Consider the following 21277-nt stretch of genomic DNA (forward strand, 5'->3'; position numbering starts at 1 on the left):
AGGAGTCTTCAAATGGTTAAGCAAAAATATTATGAGAAAGGGGACAAGGCGGATAGGATTCTAGCCTGGAAGTTGAGGGAGGTACAGAAAAGCAGGAGGGTGAAGGAGGTGAGGGACGCCGGGGGACTCCTTGGCTGCGACTCTCCCCATATAGGAGAGGCTTTCCGACAATACTACAGAACCCTCTACTCTTCCGAATACGATGGGGACGACACCCAGATAGAAAACTTTCTGAACTCCAAACAGATTCCATCCCTCTCCGGGGAGATGTCAGAGGGGTTGGAGGGCCCGATAACCGAGGATGAGGTGGACAAGGTGATTAGCGGGATGAAGGTGGGCACTACCCTGGGGGAGGACGGCTTCTCCGTTCTCTTTTACAAGAGATTTCGCTCCTCTCTGGCCCCTTACCTAGCAAGGGTCTTCAACGCGGTGCTAGAGGGGGACATCCTCCCAGAATCCATGATGGGAGCCGTTATAGCGGTCTTGCCCAAAGAGGGAAGGGATCCAGCGGATTGTTCTTCCTATCACCCCATATCACTATTAAACATTGATGTCAAGATCTTGGCCAAGGTGGTGGGGAGGAGGCTGGAAGGTATAATGCCGAAGTTAGTCCACGGGGACCAGGTGGGCTTTATCAGAGGAAGGCAGGGGTCAGATAACATCCGTAAAACAATAGACCTACTCCACTTCGCTCAGTCGTCGGAATTGGACGCATGTGTCCTTTCCTTGGACTCGGAGAAGGCCTTCGACAGGGTGGAGTGGCGCTACATGGAACTCCTCCTCCGCAGGATGGGCTTTGGAACTCGCATCATGCTTTGGATAGCCGCCCTCTATAGAGCCCCAACGGCAAGGCTACAGGTGAATGGGATATTGTCCGAATCATTCCCCCTCTCCCGCGGGACGAGGCAGGGATGCCCACTCTCTCCCCTGATATACGTCCTCACGATGGAGGCGTTGGCAATAGCTGTCAGAGCCCACCCGGATATCAATGGTATTAAAAGGGGTGAAGTTGAATTCAAGCTCTCCCTGTTTGCGGACGATGTGCTGGCCTACCTGGTGGACCCGGGCTCATCGCTCCCCCCCTTCCTGGCCGTGGTTTCAGCATTTGGACGCTTTTCTGGTCTAAAAATAAACACTGGGAAATCGGTCATGCTACCAATGAGAACAATAGACCCAGTGCTAGACCCTCTGGACAGGTTTCACTGGATTAAGGTGGGGAAGGTCGCCATAAGGTATCTGGGGGTACTTCTCACCAGGGACCTAACGAACTTGGGAGCAGCTAATTACGACCCCATGATTGCGGTGATCACTTCAGATTTGAGGAGATGGGGGAAGATGATCGTTCTTGGTACGGCCGAATGACTGCAGTCAAAATGAACGTACTCCCACGGCTCCTGTACCTCTTCACTGCACTCCCGACTAAAGTCCCAGCACAGAGCTTCAGAGATTTACAGAACAGGGTACGAGACTTTGTATGGCAGGGGAAAACCCGAGAACTGGAAGGGCCACGCTGACTCTGCCAAGGGAGGAGGGGGGATTTGGGCTACCAGACTTCCACCTATACTTCTGCGCGGCCCAACTGCGTGTCCTCCTGGAGCACATGAAAGAGGGGCTGGGAACATACTGGTCTTACTTAGAGGTCATGGGCGCCCACCCCCTAAAGGTCCGAGACCTCCTATGGGCACCACGCAGGACGATCCCGAAACACCTAAGATCCCATCCGACCCTGGGAGTCCTCTGGGACATCTGGAAAGAGGGCCCCAGCACCGCTCACCTTATCACATGGCCGTCTCCGATGTCCTCTCTCTGGGGCCACCCTATCAACCTGGGAGGGCAGGGGTTCAGGCACTCTCAGATCTGGTCGGATAGGGGACTGGAGTGGGCTGGGCAGATGTTCAGAGAAGGCGATTTCATGTCTTATGAGGACTTGAAAGATGCTCTCGGACAAGGATCACTTTCCATCTTCGAATACCTCCACCTGAAGGGCATCCTTTGCGACCAATCATGGGGCCCAAACCTGAGGAGACAGTTGACTCCTTTTGAGAAGCTCCTTGACTCAGCGACGTCCAGGAAGGGGGCGGTGTCTAGTGTGTATAAAATACTAAATACCCACAACTTACAAGGAAGAAGGAGCTTTCGCTCGTTCTAGAACGACCTGGCAGGCGAGGAAATCTCTGAGGATGCCTGGGCCAGAATATTCAAGATAGCATTCCATGGGAACCTATTCACCTCAGACATGTCCGGAAGCCCCATCCAAGGAAGGCTGGCTGAAAAAAGTAAAAAACATGTTTCTGATGGATAAACTAACTGCCATGGTGAACAATGACACTTGCTCATTCCTCACAGATTGGTACGGGGTGCAGCAATCCTGGGGATGGGATGTTCATTGAACTTAAGGGAAGGTGCCCATCCATAAGGGAACGGGTTAAGCCCCGTAAGACAGGACACAATGGATTGGGTCCCCACAACCTGGGGAAAGGAGGCATTAAGTCAGCTGAAGACACGGTCACGAATCGCATCGCCCTCGAGGCTCAGGAGACGGAGCCAACACAGGGAGTCTCCCATGAACAAGTCACCGGAATGGACACGGGGAGGGTGGGTGGGAGGGGTTACAATGGTAGGGGAGGGGGGAGAGTGGTTGACCAGTTCTTTTTGTTGTTTGTCATATAAAAATGCAAATAAAAACTAAAGTTAAAAAAGAAAAAAAAACTTCTCAACGAAGCACATAGCACCCTCCTACAAAAACACATAAACCAAGATGCCTATCTCAAGGCAACACAATTTCACTTACTCTCTAGTCCTTAAAAAAGACTTCAAACTGTTGGGCAGCTTGCCAGTCGCTGTTGGAAAAGATTTCCCTTTTCTGCTTTCCCCCATTGACTTCTATGGAACACCCTTTTTATTTGCTTTGTTTAGAATTGTGTCCTGACTTTTTGGAGGAACATAAGGCCTTCTGCTTTATTTCCCTCCTCTTTTTTCTCGTTCTTATGAGGGAACCGATCAGCTCCTAAGACTATCAGTACTGAGAGACTTTTTCTCTTAGTCAATTTCTTGTATTGTTACAATTGGCCATATCACAATGAAATGAAATGTGGTTAGGATACTTTGCATCCTTAAAACTTTTTCTATATTTTTTTTAGGTAATTGTTACAATGTGATTAGGATGAGGTTGTGGCAGCGTATGTTCTTCTGTGTTTTTAACTTTTTACTCATGCACTTTTGCATTTTCCGCAAAAGGATACTAAAGGTGGCTAGCACCCTAAGATGACTGTGCTATGAGGATTTTGCTTGTCCTTTAGCCATAAAGTTCTTGACCTTCTATTGAATGTTTGTGTTTCAGCCTGGATTTGCGGACTGGGACTGTCTAGTCCCAGTACATACACATCTGGTGCTCGAATGTCTGTTGCTGGGCAGATATTGTGGCAAGTAGCTATCCATGATTGGATAGCCGCTGTCAGTTCGAATGTTGCATATCCTTATCATGCATGGACCTAGGCATGCTTCCAGTCTAGATCTTGGATAAAAAGAGGACTTCTACAACTATTCTTCAGATCACTGTTGGAGCTAAGACCTCTTCAGAGATGAACAGGCCATTGACGACCCTAGGATGACCCCTGCAGCTGACCAGCACCAACTCCAGTGAAGCACCGTTGAAGTCCTGCTCCTCTGCTTGATCTCAAGAAGACCTTTGTCTGAGCTTCATCCCTTTTCCCGGTGGGAGCAACAAGTCTCCACCCCTGTTCGAGAATACATGCCTTCTTAGCCTTTTGAAGTGTCACTGGACTAAACCGTGGTCTGACCAGCTCTCCCTTGGGTAGGGTGACCAGACGTCCCGGTTTTCCCGGGACAGTCTGGGGAAATCACCCTCCATCCCGGGGTCCCTGGAGTTTTTTTCATTTTAGAAACCACGTCCGGGGTTTGGTACTTAAAACTATAATTATTTTGCCAATCACTTTCAGAATGTTTATTTTGCAAATCACTTTCAAAATGTTGAAGTTGGAGGATTGGCTCGAACCCCCAACCTTTGAAGTACAAGTCAGAACGCTTACTGACTATACCACAGAGGCTGGCTTGGACATGACTCTACAGCAAGCTATGTAATATCAATTAGAGCAAACACCTGTTTTGAATGAACATGCCAAGATTCACAGACAAAACTGCACAAATGAGATCATGTACAGTTTATAGTAAGGAGAAGTGCTGGAAATATGATTGGGTGGTGGTTGTGGGGGCGTGTCGGGGAGGGATGGTAATTGGTGGGCTGCGATGGGGGTAGTCCCTTTTTTATGTTGTTAGTCGTCCCGGTTTTTCGTTTAGGAAATCTAGTCACCCTACCCTTGGGCTATCTAGCTGCAGCCGTCGCCATTCCAAGTGCATCCTTGTAACTTGGAGGATCTTCTACTTGTACAACAAGACACCTGCAGGACCTGCTCCTTTGTCCCTGGAAAATTGCCTGATGCCATCTGCCTGTGGGGACTCCCATTGCAATCTGTTGTCTTTTCATCCTAGATGTGACCTGATGCCACCTGCTGCATAGTAGTCTTCCCCTTTTCTTTGCTTGGGTGTTAAGCTGGGAGGTGTCTGGAACTGATTTCTAAGTACCACAACCTACTGAAACTAAAACCTGTGTCCAAATATGACCTCTGAACCAACAACCCACTGAGCCTTCATTGACCGGACCAAGCACAGAAGGTGTCCCCAACAGATTCTGGAATCTCAGCAGTGGTCTCCGTAGAAATCAGAGTCGGAGGTAAGTTAACATACCTGTTCCTCCCTGTACACCATAGGGTTACAGGGGTCTAAAGTTCTGTCCCTAAACTACTCTTTCCTGACATCAGTGGAGGCCTCGTCAAGTATCCCTTCTAGGCTCCCCTAGTGACTGTTATTGAGGTTTACTTACCTGCACTATACTTACCATTGGTTATGATTAAAAAGGTCAAAAAGGTATAATTCAAATCTCTTAACAAATCTAGAAACTGATGAATTTAGAGGACAAGGCCTTAATAAGTAGCTCAGCATGCTTTCCTTTCCATAAAATCACAATTTCCTAGGTCTACAATAGTTTACCTTTTACCCATATATATCCTTTGAAAGAATCCTCTGTAAAGTATTGAAGGTCCTTTGATTTCATGTTTCAGTTGTTCATAGCAAGGGTCTTCAGTAGAAAGCTTTCAAGAGCAGTGTTACTGTCACCTTGACGAATTCCTGATCAATTGTGATTGAATTAGAACATCACCTGTGGAGCCTTTTATATCGTTATAGCCCAACATAAATTGTACCAGTGCTCAAGATAATATTTTGAGGTTGGGAGTATTTTACTCCCTGTTTTTAAACTTGGGGAGTAAATATGATTTCAAGAGAGTAAAAATTAGTATTGTGCTTTCCAATAGAGTTAGATATGTGACATCCAGGCGACGTGTGCAAAAACTGTATGCAAATCATTACCATGCAGCAGCTTTCTGCATTGTGACAGAATACACCTTTCATTATTTCTCTACGATCTGGCCATTTCATCTCGCCTGTATATATTTAAATGTGGAGAACACAAAAACATATCCAATCACACACTAAAGCAAAATTGAATTGTATTGTGTGTTTTGAGGTACGATGGCAGAATTGTCTTTTGATGTTTAATGAAAATCCTCCTTTCCTGGAATTATTACTACCTAATGGTATAACAATGTTATGATAAAACAGTGTAAAGAGGCAAGGACTGCGTGCTAAATTCCATACTTAATCTCATGGTCAAATTGTTACAAACCAAATTCCCATAATGTCGAACAAGGGGAGCAGGGCACACACCCGCAACTTCCACTCCCGTTTTATGACATTTTCAGAATTTATTTTTTTCCCATGCCAAATGTCCAGAAAACAGCATTCAGCATTTATTTCCAGAATTTTCGGCCAAAATGGTATTACAACCAAAAGATGGTGTGCATCTAGTGGGAATCAACAAAAACAAAATGCTCTCCTTACAGTGATATGATATACCCTAGATTGATGAAAGTGATAAGTCTTGCTTGAACCCTACAGATCCATCCTATTGGGTCCAGTGCTGAAGGGTCATTGAGAATTAACACTTGTGTGTAGGTGTTAGGAAGGTGTGTCTCCGCTGTCTATCATGTCTCGCACTCTTTATTATGCCTGTCTTGCTCGCCTGCCTTGAAGATCCAGAGACACTTAAACAATTACTCCATCACAACCTTTCTGGTAGGAGTAAGGTGAGGTTTACATCTGCTTGACCTAGTGGATATACTGACAATAGAATAGGGGCATCATAAATTAAAAGAAGGAAGTACTCACAGAGACCTGCACCAGTTAGTTTGACATTCTCAAAGTTTAATCACACAATTAACAGGGTGCCCCTTCTGATGACACGTCTTTCGGCCGATCGCCTTTATCAAATCAGGGCAGATTCTCATTGGTCATTTTTAGTCTATTGCTTTTGGATTTTACATTTATCATGGGTCAGATCCCATAACTCCAGCACTATCATTTGCGTTGGCTTTTCAAAACTAACTGCTGCAGGTCTTTACATTTTGAGCGGTTTTTGCTTTTCACTGCCATACTCCAGTGAGACACGACAGGCAACACAAATTTTACTTTACCAACAAATATTCCATACACGTAAGAAAAGGAACAAGTATAAAGGTTTTGTCAAACGGTCCATCCTTCAGATAAGAGCATCGTCTTGTAATTGAATCATAAATTAAAACTTGTCAGGATAGAATAAAACTAAACACCAAGAAACCTATTCCAAAGAAACCTTTTGTCTGGATTCCAAACTTTGGTTCCCTTTTGTAAGTGCCAGAGTCGTGTGCTTCCACACCAAGGACAGTGTTTATAAAGTCACTCAGTCTCGGGTAGTTTTTCCCCACACACTTCTTTGTTCATGCTGTTGCCTTTTAGCGTGTCTCCCTCATACTGTTTGCCAGATTCTTTAACTTGTCGCCTCAAAGGCATTGCAATGGTCTTTAAGCTGCTACCAGAGAAAAACCTGGTATCATACCCTTCTTGCCCTGTGGCTTTCTAGACTGCTTTACCGGTTCAAGACCTGTAACTTCCTCTCTTGCCCTATCGTTGCCTCTTTGCTTTGGTTGATATTCTCCCCACATTAAAGTACTTGTAGATATAATTTGCCCCCAACCCCTGGGTTTAGCAAAACATTTTTGTTTGGACTGGTGATCTTGCTACTCCCATCAGGATCTGGGCTAGACCTCATAGCTAACTTTTCTCGCTGCATCAGAGATTTCGGGATGTGGCCCTTTTCCAGGATTCTTGGTATAAACTTTCCTTACCACCAGACCTCTCCACTGGTTTAACCAACTCCCTATCGCTGGGATTCAACCTCTTGGCTTTTCCAGCACAGCTTCTGCTTATCTACTTTTTCTAATTCTTGTCTTTTTCTTGCTATCTGGCCTTTTAAGATTGGCCACCTAAGGTTGTGCTTAACTGTGCCTCCTTAGTGTCTTGCTCTCACTGTCTCCCCCTTTTGGCTTGGCCAACACAGGTTCTGCTTTCTTGCCTCTCCTGCCCGTCCTGCTCTAACAGTTCCATTCTTGGCTTGACCAATGTTAGGGTAGATTTTCATGTTTTATTTATATTCTCCTCCGGATGTGAGTTCTTCAGCACGTTTTGCTGGACTACATGATTTTTGATCTGTCCCCCTGAGAGACTGGGAAGCTTTTTTCCCCACTCACTCATTCTTTTACCATATCTTTTGGGATACTTTGTATTTCTTTTTATATTTTATAAGTTTGATGGCATCTGTCTTTTGACTTTTGCATCATACAGCAGTGTGGTGTTGCTGAGAGCCCTTTGGGCTTCCCTTTTTATTTTCTGTTATAGGAGAATATTATCCTTCCCATCTCTTGTATTGTGAGATCAGCACACCACCACCTTATGTGGAGTGCTGAGAGTCTACATATTATCCCCTTTCTCACTGCGCCTGAAACGTTTTGGTAACAGTGACAAGCTAAACTGAATGGCTGGTGGCAGGGGTTTTCTCCTACCTACCTTTGTGCAGTGTTTACTTCCAGGCTGTACTCACAGCAGCGGTAGTGCACTGAAGGGTCACCATTGTCTCAAAATGGGGGCTGTATTTTTTTTTCGCCATTTCGTGTTTGCTTGTCCTTTCTTGGTCTTTCTTCTGTTATGCTAGATGGCGGAGGTCCTGATTTGACTTTTGTCTTCGGCTGGAATCCTTTGTACATCTGTGAAGACAGGAAAAGGGGGAGGACTCTGAAACTCTGCTTTTCTTTGTCTTCTGCTGTGCCTGCCTGGAACCAGTTCCATCTGGGGAGCTGGCACTACCCAGAGTTTGAATGGTGCATAGGTGCTGATTGGCTGGGTTCCTGCACAAAAGGCATGGATCCTGGGGTTGAGGACAAGTTGACCCCTGAAACAGAAGAATCGAGCAGGAGGAAGAGGAGAGATGTCTGCAGCCACTTCCAGATAACCGGAGATGCCCTCTGACTAATCGCTGCTGTCCCCTTCTATCAAGCATCAAGAGAATGCTGAAAAGGAGGGCTGTCCCCTTTAGACTGATGGGACCAACCATCCTTGAGACAACCTCATTTCGAACCATCCCATGACAATGTGTGACCTTCACAGGCTGCAAACCTCCAACACCCTGAGACCTGTCGCCACTATGCAGTGCATTGTCCTGTGAAGATCAAATCCTCCTAAAACTTTGGTGGACTCCAGAGGCAAGCATTCACTCCAAGTCCTCTCACCAGAATGCAGGACCGAGAAAGCGAGACGAATCCCCCAGGTGATAGTCTTTCTTCAATGGTGCTTCCAAAAGGCGCAAAAATCACAGAACCCCGAAGAATCCTTTGCTGGAAGCCTCTTCACTCGATTGCTGCTGTGAGATCCACTACAGTGTTCCTTGTTTTGTCTTCCTGACCAAGAATACGGTGACATGGTCTACTGTTGCTGCATCTTGGAAGCTTTGTGCTACAACTTCTTTTTCACTGATAAGGTACTGTGAGACTGTTGGTAGAACTTAAATAAAGTTGAATTGCTGCTCCTATGTTTCTGGAGTGCTGATTCGTGTGTTTGGGAGTTTGCTCATATGCGTTCGCCCAGGCTTTACGCCTGTGAGTCTGCAGGGAGACTTCTACAAAGTCCCTGACCCTTTTTCCAATAAAGATTGTTACTCACCTGCTACTTAAGACTTCCTCTGGAACCTTTAAACTTTATACAGCTGTGCCTGCCCTCCAATCTGACCCTGAGACACTCGTAACTAAATGGAGTGGAGTTGAAACAGATATACAAAAGTTGTACTCACCTTTGAATTGCATACTGCCATTCTAAAAGTATTACAAAGTAATTTACTTAATGTGATTTGTGTGTGTGTGTGTGCGCGCCAGCCTTAATTATTGTACAACTTTAGTGTTTCTTTGGCCTAGGGGTATACTCCAAGTTCTTTGTACCACGTACAGCTTTTTCTCCCTCCTAAAATAGGCCTGGCTGCTCAGCCATTGTTACCAACAAAACATGTGTGGTTCAGGCCTATCCTAAGAGTTGAAGACCTGTATCCCAAGAGTGAGTCTTCACAAGTCCTACAATTTTTGGACGTTTGTAAAGCTCTGTAACACCCAACTCGGGTTCTGCCCCATCAATACATATCTCTGTTTCTGTGCTACTGTTTGGCCCTCTTGGATTGGCCAGTACAGCTTCTGCATCTCTGGATCTCATCTGCTTGTCTTGGCTACCCCATCACTCTCTTGCTGGACGCTGTTCTAACACCAACCACAACTCCTTCAAAGTTAGGAGGTTTATCCATAGTTTTGTAAGGGATTAATGACTTGGATATGTGTGGGTCTGTTTCCTTCCTAGCTACCTGGGCTCTTATTGGCCTTTTCCCACCTGGTTCCACCTCCTATCCATGCGAGTGTGCCTTCCTTCTCCTTTTTGCCTTTAGTGGTGCATTTTCTAATCCTTTGGACTGACCCTTTTCCAAGCCTGCCATATTATGGTCACGAAGGAGGGGCACTGTAACTTGGCAGGGGCTAGGAGAGTTGCCTCGATCATCTGGAAGCACTTTAGTTCATAAAACCCAGCCATGCACCCCACCGTCCGGGGCACATTTCTCTGTAGGACAGGTGAAGGATTCCCTCTGCTGACCTCCTAAATCTTCTGCATATGGGAGATTATGACAAAATACTTTTTCACTGTGTATTTTGCATTCTGCACATTCTCAGAATTAGTTCTTATCAGCTTTCATCACAAAGACAGTAATGTACAGTACATATTGCTTGGAAAAAAGAAATGCAGTGATTGTTTTGTATTTTGTTTTAGCTGGTACGAGTTGGGCTAGCGTAGCTTCCCAGGCTACCCAGAAAAAACCTTGGATGGAGAAAAGTCCAACTTTTACTAGAGGTGGAAGACAAATTGAACAGAGGTCCAGTATGCAGGTAACTTTATTTCATTCATTTCTTTATTTACTACTACTACACAACTCATTAAATATGCAGTTTGGGTTCTAGTCCTGAATAGGCAATGCCATGTTGTAAAGCTGTATACTGACTTTATTATATAGTCCAAATGTATTTTTAGTTTAACTATTGGGTGTTAGTTGAATTGCTTTTTTGAGGCTTGAAATGTGGTGCCTTGGAATTCCAGCAATAGAAACACCATTTAGTTACACCATGATTACACCTAGTAAAATTCTACATAGAAACCACATTTTATGAGCACATATTATTGGGGACCTTCAAACTTGCAGAAACACGGTGCAGATTCATTACTTCTCCAGTGATGCATCCACCTCAAACATCAGGCAAGCCTGAACTTCGCAAGTTCAGATCTGATGGCAGGAGTGACGCTGCCCATGATTCTTCCAGGTCAACTAAATTGGCTACTGTTAAATTTGGTGAGAACATCTGCCATGACATCACTTGGAAGCATGAGAAATCTGGAAAGAAGCACTATACAAGAACACAAACTGTTGTTTTACATGGTAATAATAATGAGCTTTTTGAGACTGTGTAGGGTAGTTATACTGGCTTATCACTACATAACACGATAACCCCTATATGCTTGCTGAATTCTTTTTGTTTGCCATAGTAGTTGATTTTAGTACAGAAAGCAGGTGAGATTAAAATTAAGTTTCTCCAGCATTGAGTCTGGCATGGATTCACATGCTCATGAATATTCCCTATCGTCAGGCCGGGAATCCTCAGTAAAAGAAAAAAAGTTTCATTTTCACTTACAAACTGTATTTCTGCTCTAAACCAATCACTGTACTCTGGGTCATACTGCCCCCAGCCAATGACTGGCCTCTCCCTAAGCCCCTCCGCTGGCAGCCATTTTCAGATTGTTACCGCATGGTCAAGTGTTGGGAGTCCTCGAGTTTTGCTCTGTGAACTATTCTATGGGTTTTGCGCTTTTTCGACAGAAAACGTTTATTTTTTACAAAAAGAGCCCATGTGCTCATCTGCTGACGGGGACCTGTTTGTCGGTGAATTTCAACGCCCCTCATCAAAGTTTCCAGAAAGGCCATGGGGTCTACTCCACACCATGGTGGAGGAGAAGGAAGAAAGCTCCCTTTTCAAGATCTGCACCAGATGTGGACTACCAACCGTGTTTGTGGAGGGCAAACACCTTCAATGCCACTACTACCTTCATCCAGACCACAAAGAAGGAGATCGCGAGAACAATGAAGGATCGACACAGTAGACTGGTGACACGTGGCCAAGCACCAAAGCCTCTGTCCCATGCTCTAAGCAGGGTCATGCCTCACCCAGGACTGGCCTGTCCAAAGAGCGGGATTCTAAGTCCTGGGGTCCCAAAACAAGGCCAAGCACTGCAAGTCCACTTCTGTCAGGGTCGCCGCGCAAGCGAGTCCCTCGATGGGCATGGTGGTGATCAGCATCACCATCTGCCTCCATCGCCAGCCATTGATCCAGCGCCTCCTCAAAAAGGAAGTCACCCAACCCGGCTAAGCTGCGGGAGAAGCCTGAGAAGCCTATGGTGGAAGGAAAGGCGGCTGACCTGCCCAAGAAGGCCCAGGCGGTGCAGGAGAAAGAGTCATCAGCGATTGAGCTGTTGGCGGCCGCTCTCTCAAAAGCCAAGAAGGCTGACCCTGTGGTGGTAGCCCCTACTGTGCGCAGGCTGTCCCTGCCCCCAAGGAGGGAGGCCTCGGTCAGGGCATTGGAGAAGTCTGCTGGCACACCTGAGAAAAGGATGCCGTCGCTTAGCCCAGCTGAGACCCCTCAGGGTGTAAAAAGGCGGGGTGACGTAGTCCCAGGCCAGACACAGGCCGTACCCTAAGACATGGATGTTTTGTCTTTGGACGACGAGGACTGGGAGTCTCTGCACACGGTCCAAGAGGATGTGGAGGACGACGGCAGCGACAAAGCCGGCGCAGTGCCTAGTGTGCCCACCACGCCTGCTCAGCCAAGAGATGTTTTCCTGGACATCCTTTCGACCCTGCATACGCTTGTGTCAGAAATCCACGGTGGGCGGATCGCTGCAACCAAGGGTGTCCCCACCGGATGAGGTGGGGTCGTTTCATGCCATGGTCGACAACTGAAGAGACCGAGAAGGAGGGCTTCCTATACCAGAGCACGAGTCCAAGAGAAAGACCCTCATGGGTGTGACCCGCTGGACGACGTGTGGGAGGAAGGCCTAGCCCTCCTGAAGAATCCGTGCTCAGCCTCAGCCAAGCGGAATAGGCTGAAGAAAAAGTACTGGGTGCTGAAGTCTGCACCAAAGTGCCTACGGTCGCAACCGTCGCCAGACTCAGTGGTCTCGGCAGCTGTGAGGAAGAGATCATCTAACCCCTCGTCATTGTCCTCAGTCCCTTCGGACAGCAAGGAGAAGAAGTTCGACGCCATAGCTTCATCTACTCTGGCATCGACCATCAAAGCAGCGAGCGCATTGGCGATCCTGGCCAGGTACGACAGGGAACTGTGGTACAAGCTGGCACTGATTCTGGAGTTCCTACCCAACGACAAGTGGGTGGAGGAGGTCGCACGCCTTTCAGGAAGGTGAAGTGGTGTCCGACCATGCCATCACGGTGGACCTGGACATCACTGACACAGGTATCCGGCAGATGGGTAACAGTGTCTGCCTCTGTCTCGAGGCTGGCTGAAGGCCACTATTTGCACCAGGAGGTCCAGACGAGGGTCCTGGACTTGCCCTTCGACGGGGATAACCTCTTCGAGAAGGCTGTCGACGAGTCCTTGCAGGACATCAAGAAGGATACTGTCATGATCTCTGCTTCCAAAAGGTCAGGGTTTTCCCAACTCCCTTGGAAGCAGATCCATAACCCAGGTTCCGAGTGCCAACCAGTCCCAATTGGGACCTTTTGGACCCAGTCCTGGCACCAGGCTCATAAATATGCCCAGTCCCAGCGCTGGAAGCGTCGGGCTCATAATGCTTGGGTGGACTTACCTGCAGCAGACCATGCTGCTTACTTGCCTGCCAGTTGAGTCTCTGATCCTCTTCTGTTTGGAACTACTTTTCCTGTTGGGTGGGGCAGGAGCCACTCCCTAGATTCAGAACACTGGAACTCTTCTGGAAAGCAGGAACTCTTTTCTTACCTAGGAGTGGCTGTGGAAGGAGACACCTAAGCACTAAAGGAGGCTATTTAAACCACACCCGATGGATGAATCTTGCTTTGCGTTATTCTGCATCCTCAGCAGCAGAACGCTCATCGTGTCTTCTGCATCTGATCCTGGGCCTAAGGAAAAAGGCTTACCATTCTGAATCCAGTCTTCAGCAACACCTATAAAGACAAGAAAGAACAGGTTAGCATTACGGTCTTCAGTGACAGCTCTTCACTTACCTGGTCCATCGGCTGTCACCAACGCCTCGCGCTGCATTCCGGCATCTGAAAGACAAAGGCTTACCTACTCTTCGTGCGCTCCGGAGGTCTTCACACTGCATTCCGGCATCTGAAAGACAAAAGCTTACCAACTCTTCGCACGCTCCGGAGGCCTTCGGCGCTGCATCCTGCATCTGAAAGACAGAACAAGGTGCGTTTAAAGACATTGGGGAACTTTAATACTCACGTGCCATTACTCCTTTCCACATCTAACCCAGTGGGTGTTCCGGCACCCTGCAGCCGCCCCGAACTTGTACCTGCAAAATAAAAAGACAGTTAGAGCGCATCGTGAAGCAGGCAACAAGCGCTTACTTACGTGCTTCCAGGCGCTTCTATTCATCACACGGGCTCCATCTTCAACTCACTTCAGCCCGCCATCCGCCATCGCCGGAACCCTGCAAAACAAGAGACATCATTACTAACGACTTTAAAGACATTAGAATTACTCGAAACTTACAGTTTGTGCAGTAAACGACGGACAGCAGTCCTCTGAAGTCAAGAGGCCTGCTCCCCTTATCCAGTGAAGAAACTGGTTACAGCACCCTGCCTCGAGGCAGATGGAGAGCATGGCGTTCACTTACCTAAGACATCTTACCCTTCGAGCCAGACATACAGTGCACAGAGGTCCAGCCCAAAGAGCCAGCCGTGGGTTACACATCACCTTTGAAGATACGGTATACGCCCAGTCAAGACCGGCGCCCCTACGGGAATCAGGTGAGCGTTACAGAACGCAAAGCCTACCACAAAACTCCCGTCCAGGCGCTATGGAAACCTCGGATACCGACCAGCTAGCCCAGTTACTTGGGGAACTAAGGGCAGAAGTGCATGCAGCCCGTCAGGAAACAAACGCTCTAAGAAGGGAACTGATTATTTCCAAGGAGCGAACAGATGATCTCGCTAGACAATTGCTACAGTCACAAGCCGGACAGACCCCGTTACCCGCATCTGGGGGAAATCTTCCTTCTACATCCTCTATGAATCCAGTGCAGATCAACCTACCTGGGAATGTACCTCTGGCTCCGCCCGAAAGATTTTCTGGTGACCCAAAGAGGTTTACAGTATTTATCAATCAGTGCCGGTTGCATTTCATATGCCGGCCAGCAGCCTTTCCAACTGATCAAGCTAAAGTAGCTTTCGTGCTTTCGTACCTTAGTGGCAATGCGGCAGACTGGTCGATCCCTCTAGTAAATCAAGATGATCCGGTCCTCCATGATTTTCAAGCTTTTCAGCTCAGTATGGAAAAACTGTTCGCAAGACATTCACAGGGGCAGGCCTTGGACAATGAGCTTCTTTCGTTGCGACAAGGTAATCAAAACCTTTTGGCTTATATTGCGTCTTTCAACAGACTGATAGTGGAAACTCACTGGCCTGAGGACAAAAGGATTACGCTGTTTTATAGAGGTCTACGCGGAGAGCTCAAAGATGTGTTAGCCCAAGTAGTGAATCCCCCACAAGATTGTTCGGACTATATAGACTTAGTCGTTCAAATAGATCACAGACTGCAGAACAGGAAGGCCGATCGTTCCAAGTTTGATGCTCGAGTATTTCCAAACCGCCAACTCCTTCCAAAAGAGTAGACTCCGGGGAACCCATGCAAATAGGGGGTCTGAAAGGTCCTCTAACACAAAAGGAGCGGGAAAGGAGAAAACAGTTGCAATTATGCCTCTATTGCGGAAACTCAGGGCACTTTCTTCGAGACTGTCCGGTGAAACCTGCCAAGAAGGCAGTAGGAGCTGCAGTTACCAAAGTTACAAACTCTGAGCAGGGAAACAACCTCGCCCGACAAGAATAGAGGTCCTCTTGCCGAGCGTGAAAACCAGTTCCGTGACCTCGCATTTCGTGATACCTATGGTCCTCATCAGCCCTGATAATCCGGATCGATTACATGCAATTGACGCTTACGTCGACAGCGGTGCCATCGGCAATTATGTGGATCATGAAATGGTTTTGAGGATGAATCTAACTCTTTGTCCCAAGGCTGTAAAGGACGTCATTACTACGGTGGATGGTACGGAGATAGCCTCCGGGCCAGTAACGCATACCACTCAAGAAGTGACGCTAGTAAGTCAAGATGGACACCATGAGAAGATCGTGTTCGATGTGATCAACGCCCCTCAGTTTCAGATTATTCTAGGAATACCTTGGTTAGAGAAACGCAATCCTCTGATCGATTGGCGAGCAAGAACGGTCCAGTTTCCAGAATGTGTCTCTACTTGTCACCCTCCACCTGGTGTTGCACTGGCAGCAATTTCTTCAGAGACTCCCCAGTTACCTCCCGAATACCTGGAATACCAAGATGTTTTCCGGAAGGATCAGGCTAACTCTCTACCTCCTCATAGGTCTTATGACTGCCAGATCGACCTGATACCTGGATCTACTCCTCCTTGTAGTAGAATTTATGCCCTCACCGAGCCTGAGAACCTTCACCTTCGACAATACCTGGATCAATACCTGGCAAATGGGTTTATTCGTCCTTCCAAGTCCCCTGCTTCTTCAGCTTTGTTCTTCGTTCCAAAAAAGGAAGGAGACCTTAGAACTTGTATAGATTATCGCTCCCTGAACCAGATCACCGTTAAGAATAGATATCCGTTACCTTTGATCCCTGAACTCCTGGACCAAGTCAGAAAAGCATGCATATATACAAAGCTGGATCTTAGAGGAGCTTACCACTTGGTACGAGTAAAAGAGGGCGATGAATGGAAGACGGCCTTCCGCACCAAGTATGGGCTATTTGAATATCAGGTCATGCCCTTCGGACTTTGTAATGCCCCGGCCGCCTTTCAATATTTTATGAACGATGTCCTCAGAGAGCTCATAGATGTGTGTGTTGTTGTTTACATTGACGACATCCTAGTTTATTCTTCATCGGAATCTGAACATCGGAAACACGTGAAAATGGTCCTCGAAAGATTGCGTCAACACAAACTTTTCGCTAAGTTGGAAAAATGTGTTTTCAACGTGACTGAAGTTGAATTCTTGGGATTCATATTATCACCTGGCGTAGTGCGTATGGATTCAAAGAAGGTCGATGCAGTTCTCAAATGGCCATCACCATCCTCCGTAAAAGGTGTGCAAAGCATGTTAGGCTTCGCTAACTTTTACCGCAGGTTTATCCCCGAATTCTCTCGAATAGTCCAGCCCATCACTGCCTTGTTAAAGAAAAACAAACGTTTTGAATGGTCTACCGAGGCGGAACAAGCTTTCCAGGATTTGAAGACTAAATTTATCTCTGCACCAATCTTAAAACACCCTCGCCCCGAACTCCCCTACATCATGGAAACTGATGCTTCAAGCCTTGCCATGGGGGCAGTTCTATCACAAATGACCCGGTAACCAATCAGTTGCATCCCGTGGCATTTTGGTCCCGCAAATTCTCGCCTCCTGAAATCAATTGCACGATTACTGACAAGGAACTTCTGGCTATCAAGTCTGCCTTTAAGGCTTGGCGGCATTATCTGCTGGGGGCCCGACACACCGTTACTGTGATTACGGATCACCGAAACCTGCAATATTTGAAAACCGCAAAAGCCCAATCCTCTAGACAACTCCGTTGGGCATTATTCTTTGCCGAGTTTGACTTCATAATTACCTACCGACCTGGGACAAAAAACGGTAAAGCTGATGCCCTTTCTCGGATGGGAGTGGAAGAACACTTGATCAACCCTAAACCTGTACCAATCATTCCCGAACAAAGAATTCTGGGTGTAATCGCCACAGAATCCATAGAGGAAGTTAAGGATAAAGCCAGGCAACTTGTAACTCCAGCAGACATACAGAATTGGCATCTGCAGGGAAAGGACTTTGCAGTAAAGGACAACTTATTGTATTTCCAAGAACAGTTATACCTACCCAGCACAGATTTACAGAAAAAAGTAATCTCTTGTTATCACGATTCTTTAATGGAAGGACATCCCGGTATGGCCAAGACCTCAGAAAAGATCAAGCGCTACTTCTGGTGGCCGTCTTGGAAAAAAGATATCAGAGACTTTATAATGTCCGGTGGAGTATGCGCCCAAAACAAGAGTCAAAAGGAAAGACCAGCAGGCCTCTTACGCCCTATTGACATCCCACCTCGCCCTTGGCATACGCTTTCTATGGACTTCATCACCGATCTACCTCCATGCTCCGGATACAATACGATTCTAGTAATCGTGGACTTATTCTCCAAGATGGCGCATTTCATTCCGCTCAAAGGCTTGCCAACAGCAGCAACTCTGGCCCGAGAATTTCTCGAAAACATCGTCCGACTGCACGGTTTTCCTTCGGTTCTAATTTCGGATCGAGGTAGTCAATTTATTTCTCATTTTTGGCGAAGTTGCTGTCGGTCGGCTCAAATTGATGTGAGACTATCGACCAGTCACCACCCTCAGACCGACGGACAAACCGAGAGGACCAATCAAACTCTAGAACAGTATTTACGCTGCATGCTGCAACAAACTGAAAAAACTTGGAAAGACATCTTTTGGATAGCCGAATATGCCTACAATAACTCTGTCCATTCGGGAACTGGGAAAACCCCGTTTTTTCTTTTGTACGGCAGTCACCCTCGAACCTCGGAGTTGGATCCCCTCCAAGATCTTGAAACACCAGCAGTAGACTACCTGCATTCTACAATCACCGAAGCCTTTAAGGAAGCTGTTTCTCACCTTCAAAGGGCTAAAGAACAATACAAGAAAGGAGCAGATCAACATCGGAAGGAAGCCCCTCAATATCAAGTAGGGGATCAAGTCTGGTTATCCACCAAATATCTACCTCTAAAAGGGCCACGCACATTCAACCCAAGATACCTTGGTCCCTATTCCATCACTACCATAGTAAACCCAGTAGCGGTCAAGTTGGACTTGCCCCCGCACATGAAGATACATCCGGTCTTCCACGTCTCTCTATTAAAACCCGTGCAACCTCAAACCCGACTAACCAAATCTCCAAAACCTATCCTAGTTGATGGAGAACTCGAGTTTGAAGTCAAAAGCATTCTGGACTCCAAGATCTCCAAATCTAAACTATTCTACCTAATTGACTGGAAAGGCTACGGCCCCCAAGAGAGATCCTGGGAACCTGCTGAATATATCCACGCTCCTCGCCTAATCAAAAGATTTCACCGAACATTTCCTGACAAGCCAAAACCCCCGGAGAAGCCCGGTTTGGGAGGGGCCTTGAGGGGGGGTACTGTCATGATCTCTTCTTCCAAAAGGTCAGGGTTTTCCCAACTCCCTTCGAAGCAGATCCATAACCCAGGTTCCGAGTGCCAACCAGTCCCAATTGGGACCTTTTGGACCCAGTCCTGGCGCCAGTGGCACCAGGCTCATTAATATGCCCAGTCCCAGCGCTGGAAGCGCCGGGCTCATAATGCTTGGGTGGACTTACCTGCAGCAGACCATGCTGCTTACTTGCCTGCCAGTTGAGTCTCTGATCCTCTTCTGTTTGGAACTACTTTTCCTGTTGGGTGGGGCAGGAGCCACTCCCTAGATTCAGAACACTGGAACTCTTCTGGAAAGCAGGAACTCTTTTCTTACCTAGGCGTGGCTGTGGAAGGAGACACCTAAGCACTACAGGAGGCTATTTAAACCACACCCGATGGATGAATCTTGCTTTGCGTTATTCTGCATCCTCAGCAGCAGAACGCTCATCGTGTCTTCTGCATCTGATCCTGGGCCTAAGGAAAAAGGCTTACCATTCTGAATCCAGTCTTCAGCAACACCTATAAAGACCAGAAAGAACAGGTTAGCGTTACGGTCTTCAGTGACAGCTCTTCACTTACCTGGTCCATCGGCTGTCACCAACGCCTCGCGCTGCATTCCGTCATCTGAAAGACAAAGGCTTACCTACTCTTCGTGCGCTCCGGAGGTCTTCACACTGCATTCCGGCATCTGAAAGACAAAAGCTTACCAACTCTTCGCACGCTCCGGAGGCCTTCGGTGCTGCATCCCGCATCTGAAAGACAAAACAAGGTGCGTTTAAAGACATTGGGGAACTTTAATACTCACGTGCCATTACTCCTTTCCACATCTAACCCAGTGGGTATTCCGGCACCCTGCAGCCGCCCCGAACTTGTACCTGCAAAATAAAAAGACAGTTAGAGCGCATCGTGAAGCAGGCAACAAGCACTTACTTACGTGCTTCCAGGCGCTTCTATTCATCACATGGGCTCCATCTTCAACTCACTTCAGCCCGCCATCCGCCATCGCCGGAACCCTGCAAAACAAGAGACATCATTACTAAAGACTTTAAAGACATTAGAATTACTCGAAACTTACCGTTCGTGCAGTAAACGACGGACAGCAGTCCTCTGAAGTCAAGAGGCCTGCTCCCCTTATTCAGTGAAGAAACTGGTTACAGCACCCTGCCTCGAGGCAGATGGAGAGCACAGCGTTCACTTACCTAAGACATCTTACCCTTCGAGCCAGACATACAGTGCACAGAGGTCCAGCCCAAAGAGCCAGCCGTGGGTTACACATCACCTTTGAAGATACGGTATACGCCCAGTCAAGACCGGCGCCCCTACGGGAATCAGGTGAGCGTTACAGATACGGATACGGCTCGTGCCCTGGGTACTCTCCAACAGCACCACTCTTCTTTTCGCACCTCCGGCAGAAAGTCGGGCAGATCGACTAAAGGTTTTGGTGGAGGCTCCTTGTCGTACCGTCAGCCCATTCTAGATCTGCAGCGAATAAGTACCTCAAGTCCCAAAATTTCAGGATGGTCACGTTGCAGCACATGCTCGGGCAACTGGAGGAAGGAGACTTCTTGACGTCGCTGGATCTGGAGGATGCCTACTTCCACGTCCCCATTCACAGAAAGCATTGGAAGTTCCTACGCTTTGTGGTGCAGGGAAGTCACTACCAATTCAAGGCCCTACCTTTCGGCCTAAAGTCAGCACCTAGGGTGTTCATGAAGTGCCTGGCACCAGTGGCGGCCCATCTACATCTACGAGGGATACATCTGTACCAGTACCTCGGCAACTTGCTCATCTGGGCCAATTAGAGGGAGGTAGCCGTCGAACACATGGAGACGACCGTCCGGCTGCTGACGGATCTGGGATTTTCTGTCAATTATCCGAAGTCCTGCTTGACGCCATCACAGAATGCACTGTTCCTGGGAGCCAGGCTCAACAAGGTCTCCTGCCTAGCGTCACCCTCGGAGGAGAGGATTGCAGCGCTGCTGTGCAAGGTGCAACAGCTGTTGTCACTGAAGACCGCCACAGTCCAGACCATCAAGTTGCCGCTCGGGATGATGTAGTCATGCATTTACTTTATACGACTATGCAGGTTGCGGATGCAGCCTCTTCAGGAGTTCCTGGATGCCCGCTGGATACAAGTGGCCGGAAGCTTTGCAGACAAGATCCCTCTCAGCAAGGAGTTCTGTCTGGCGGTGAGGTGGTGGGGCACACACTCGAACATCGACCGGGGCGCAGGGTTTCAGAACCCCCATACCAGGAGA

The 21277-nt window shown here is 47.5% G+C and overlaps 1 protein-coding gene across 3 annotated transcripts in view; it reads left to right on the forward strand.

Moving 5' to 3' along the window:
* Positions 1 to 21277, forward strand: part of SECISBP2L (SECIS binding protein 2 like) — a 1017636-nt gene that overhangs the window by 399830 nt on the left and 596529 nt on the right. For all 3 annotated transcript variants that reach the window (XM_069624786.1, XM_069624787.1, XM_069624785.1), the window contains one exon: positions 10306 to 10421. In XM_069624786.1, coding sequence (XP_069480887.1) covers positions 10306 to 10421 — 116 coding nt within the window. The remainder of the gene's footprint in view (positions 1 to 10305; positions 10422 to 21277) is intronic.

Source organism: Ambystoma mexicanum, chromosome 11 (genome assembly GCF_040938575.1).
Source record: "Ambystoma mexicanum isolate Mex_15411 chromosome 11, UKY_AmexF1_1, whole genome shotgun sequence".
Classification (NCBI taxonomy): Eukaryota; Metazoa; Chordata; class Amphibia; order Caudata; family Ambystomatidae; genus Ambystoma; species Ambystoma mexicanum.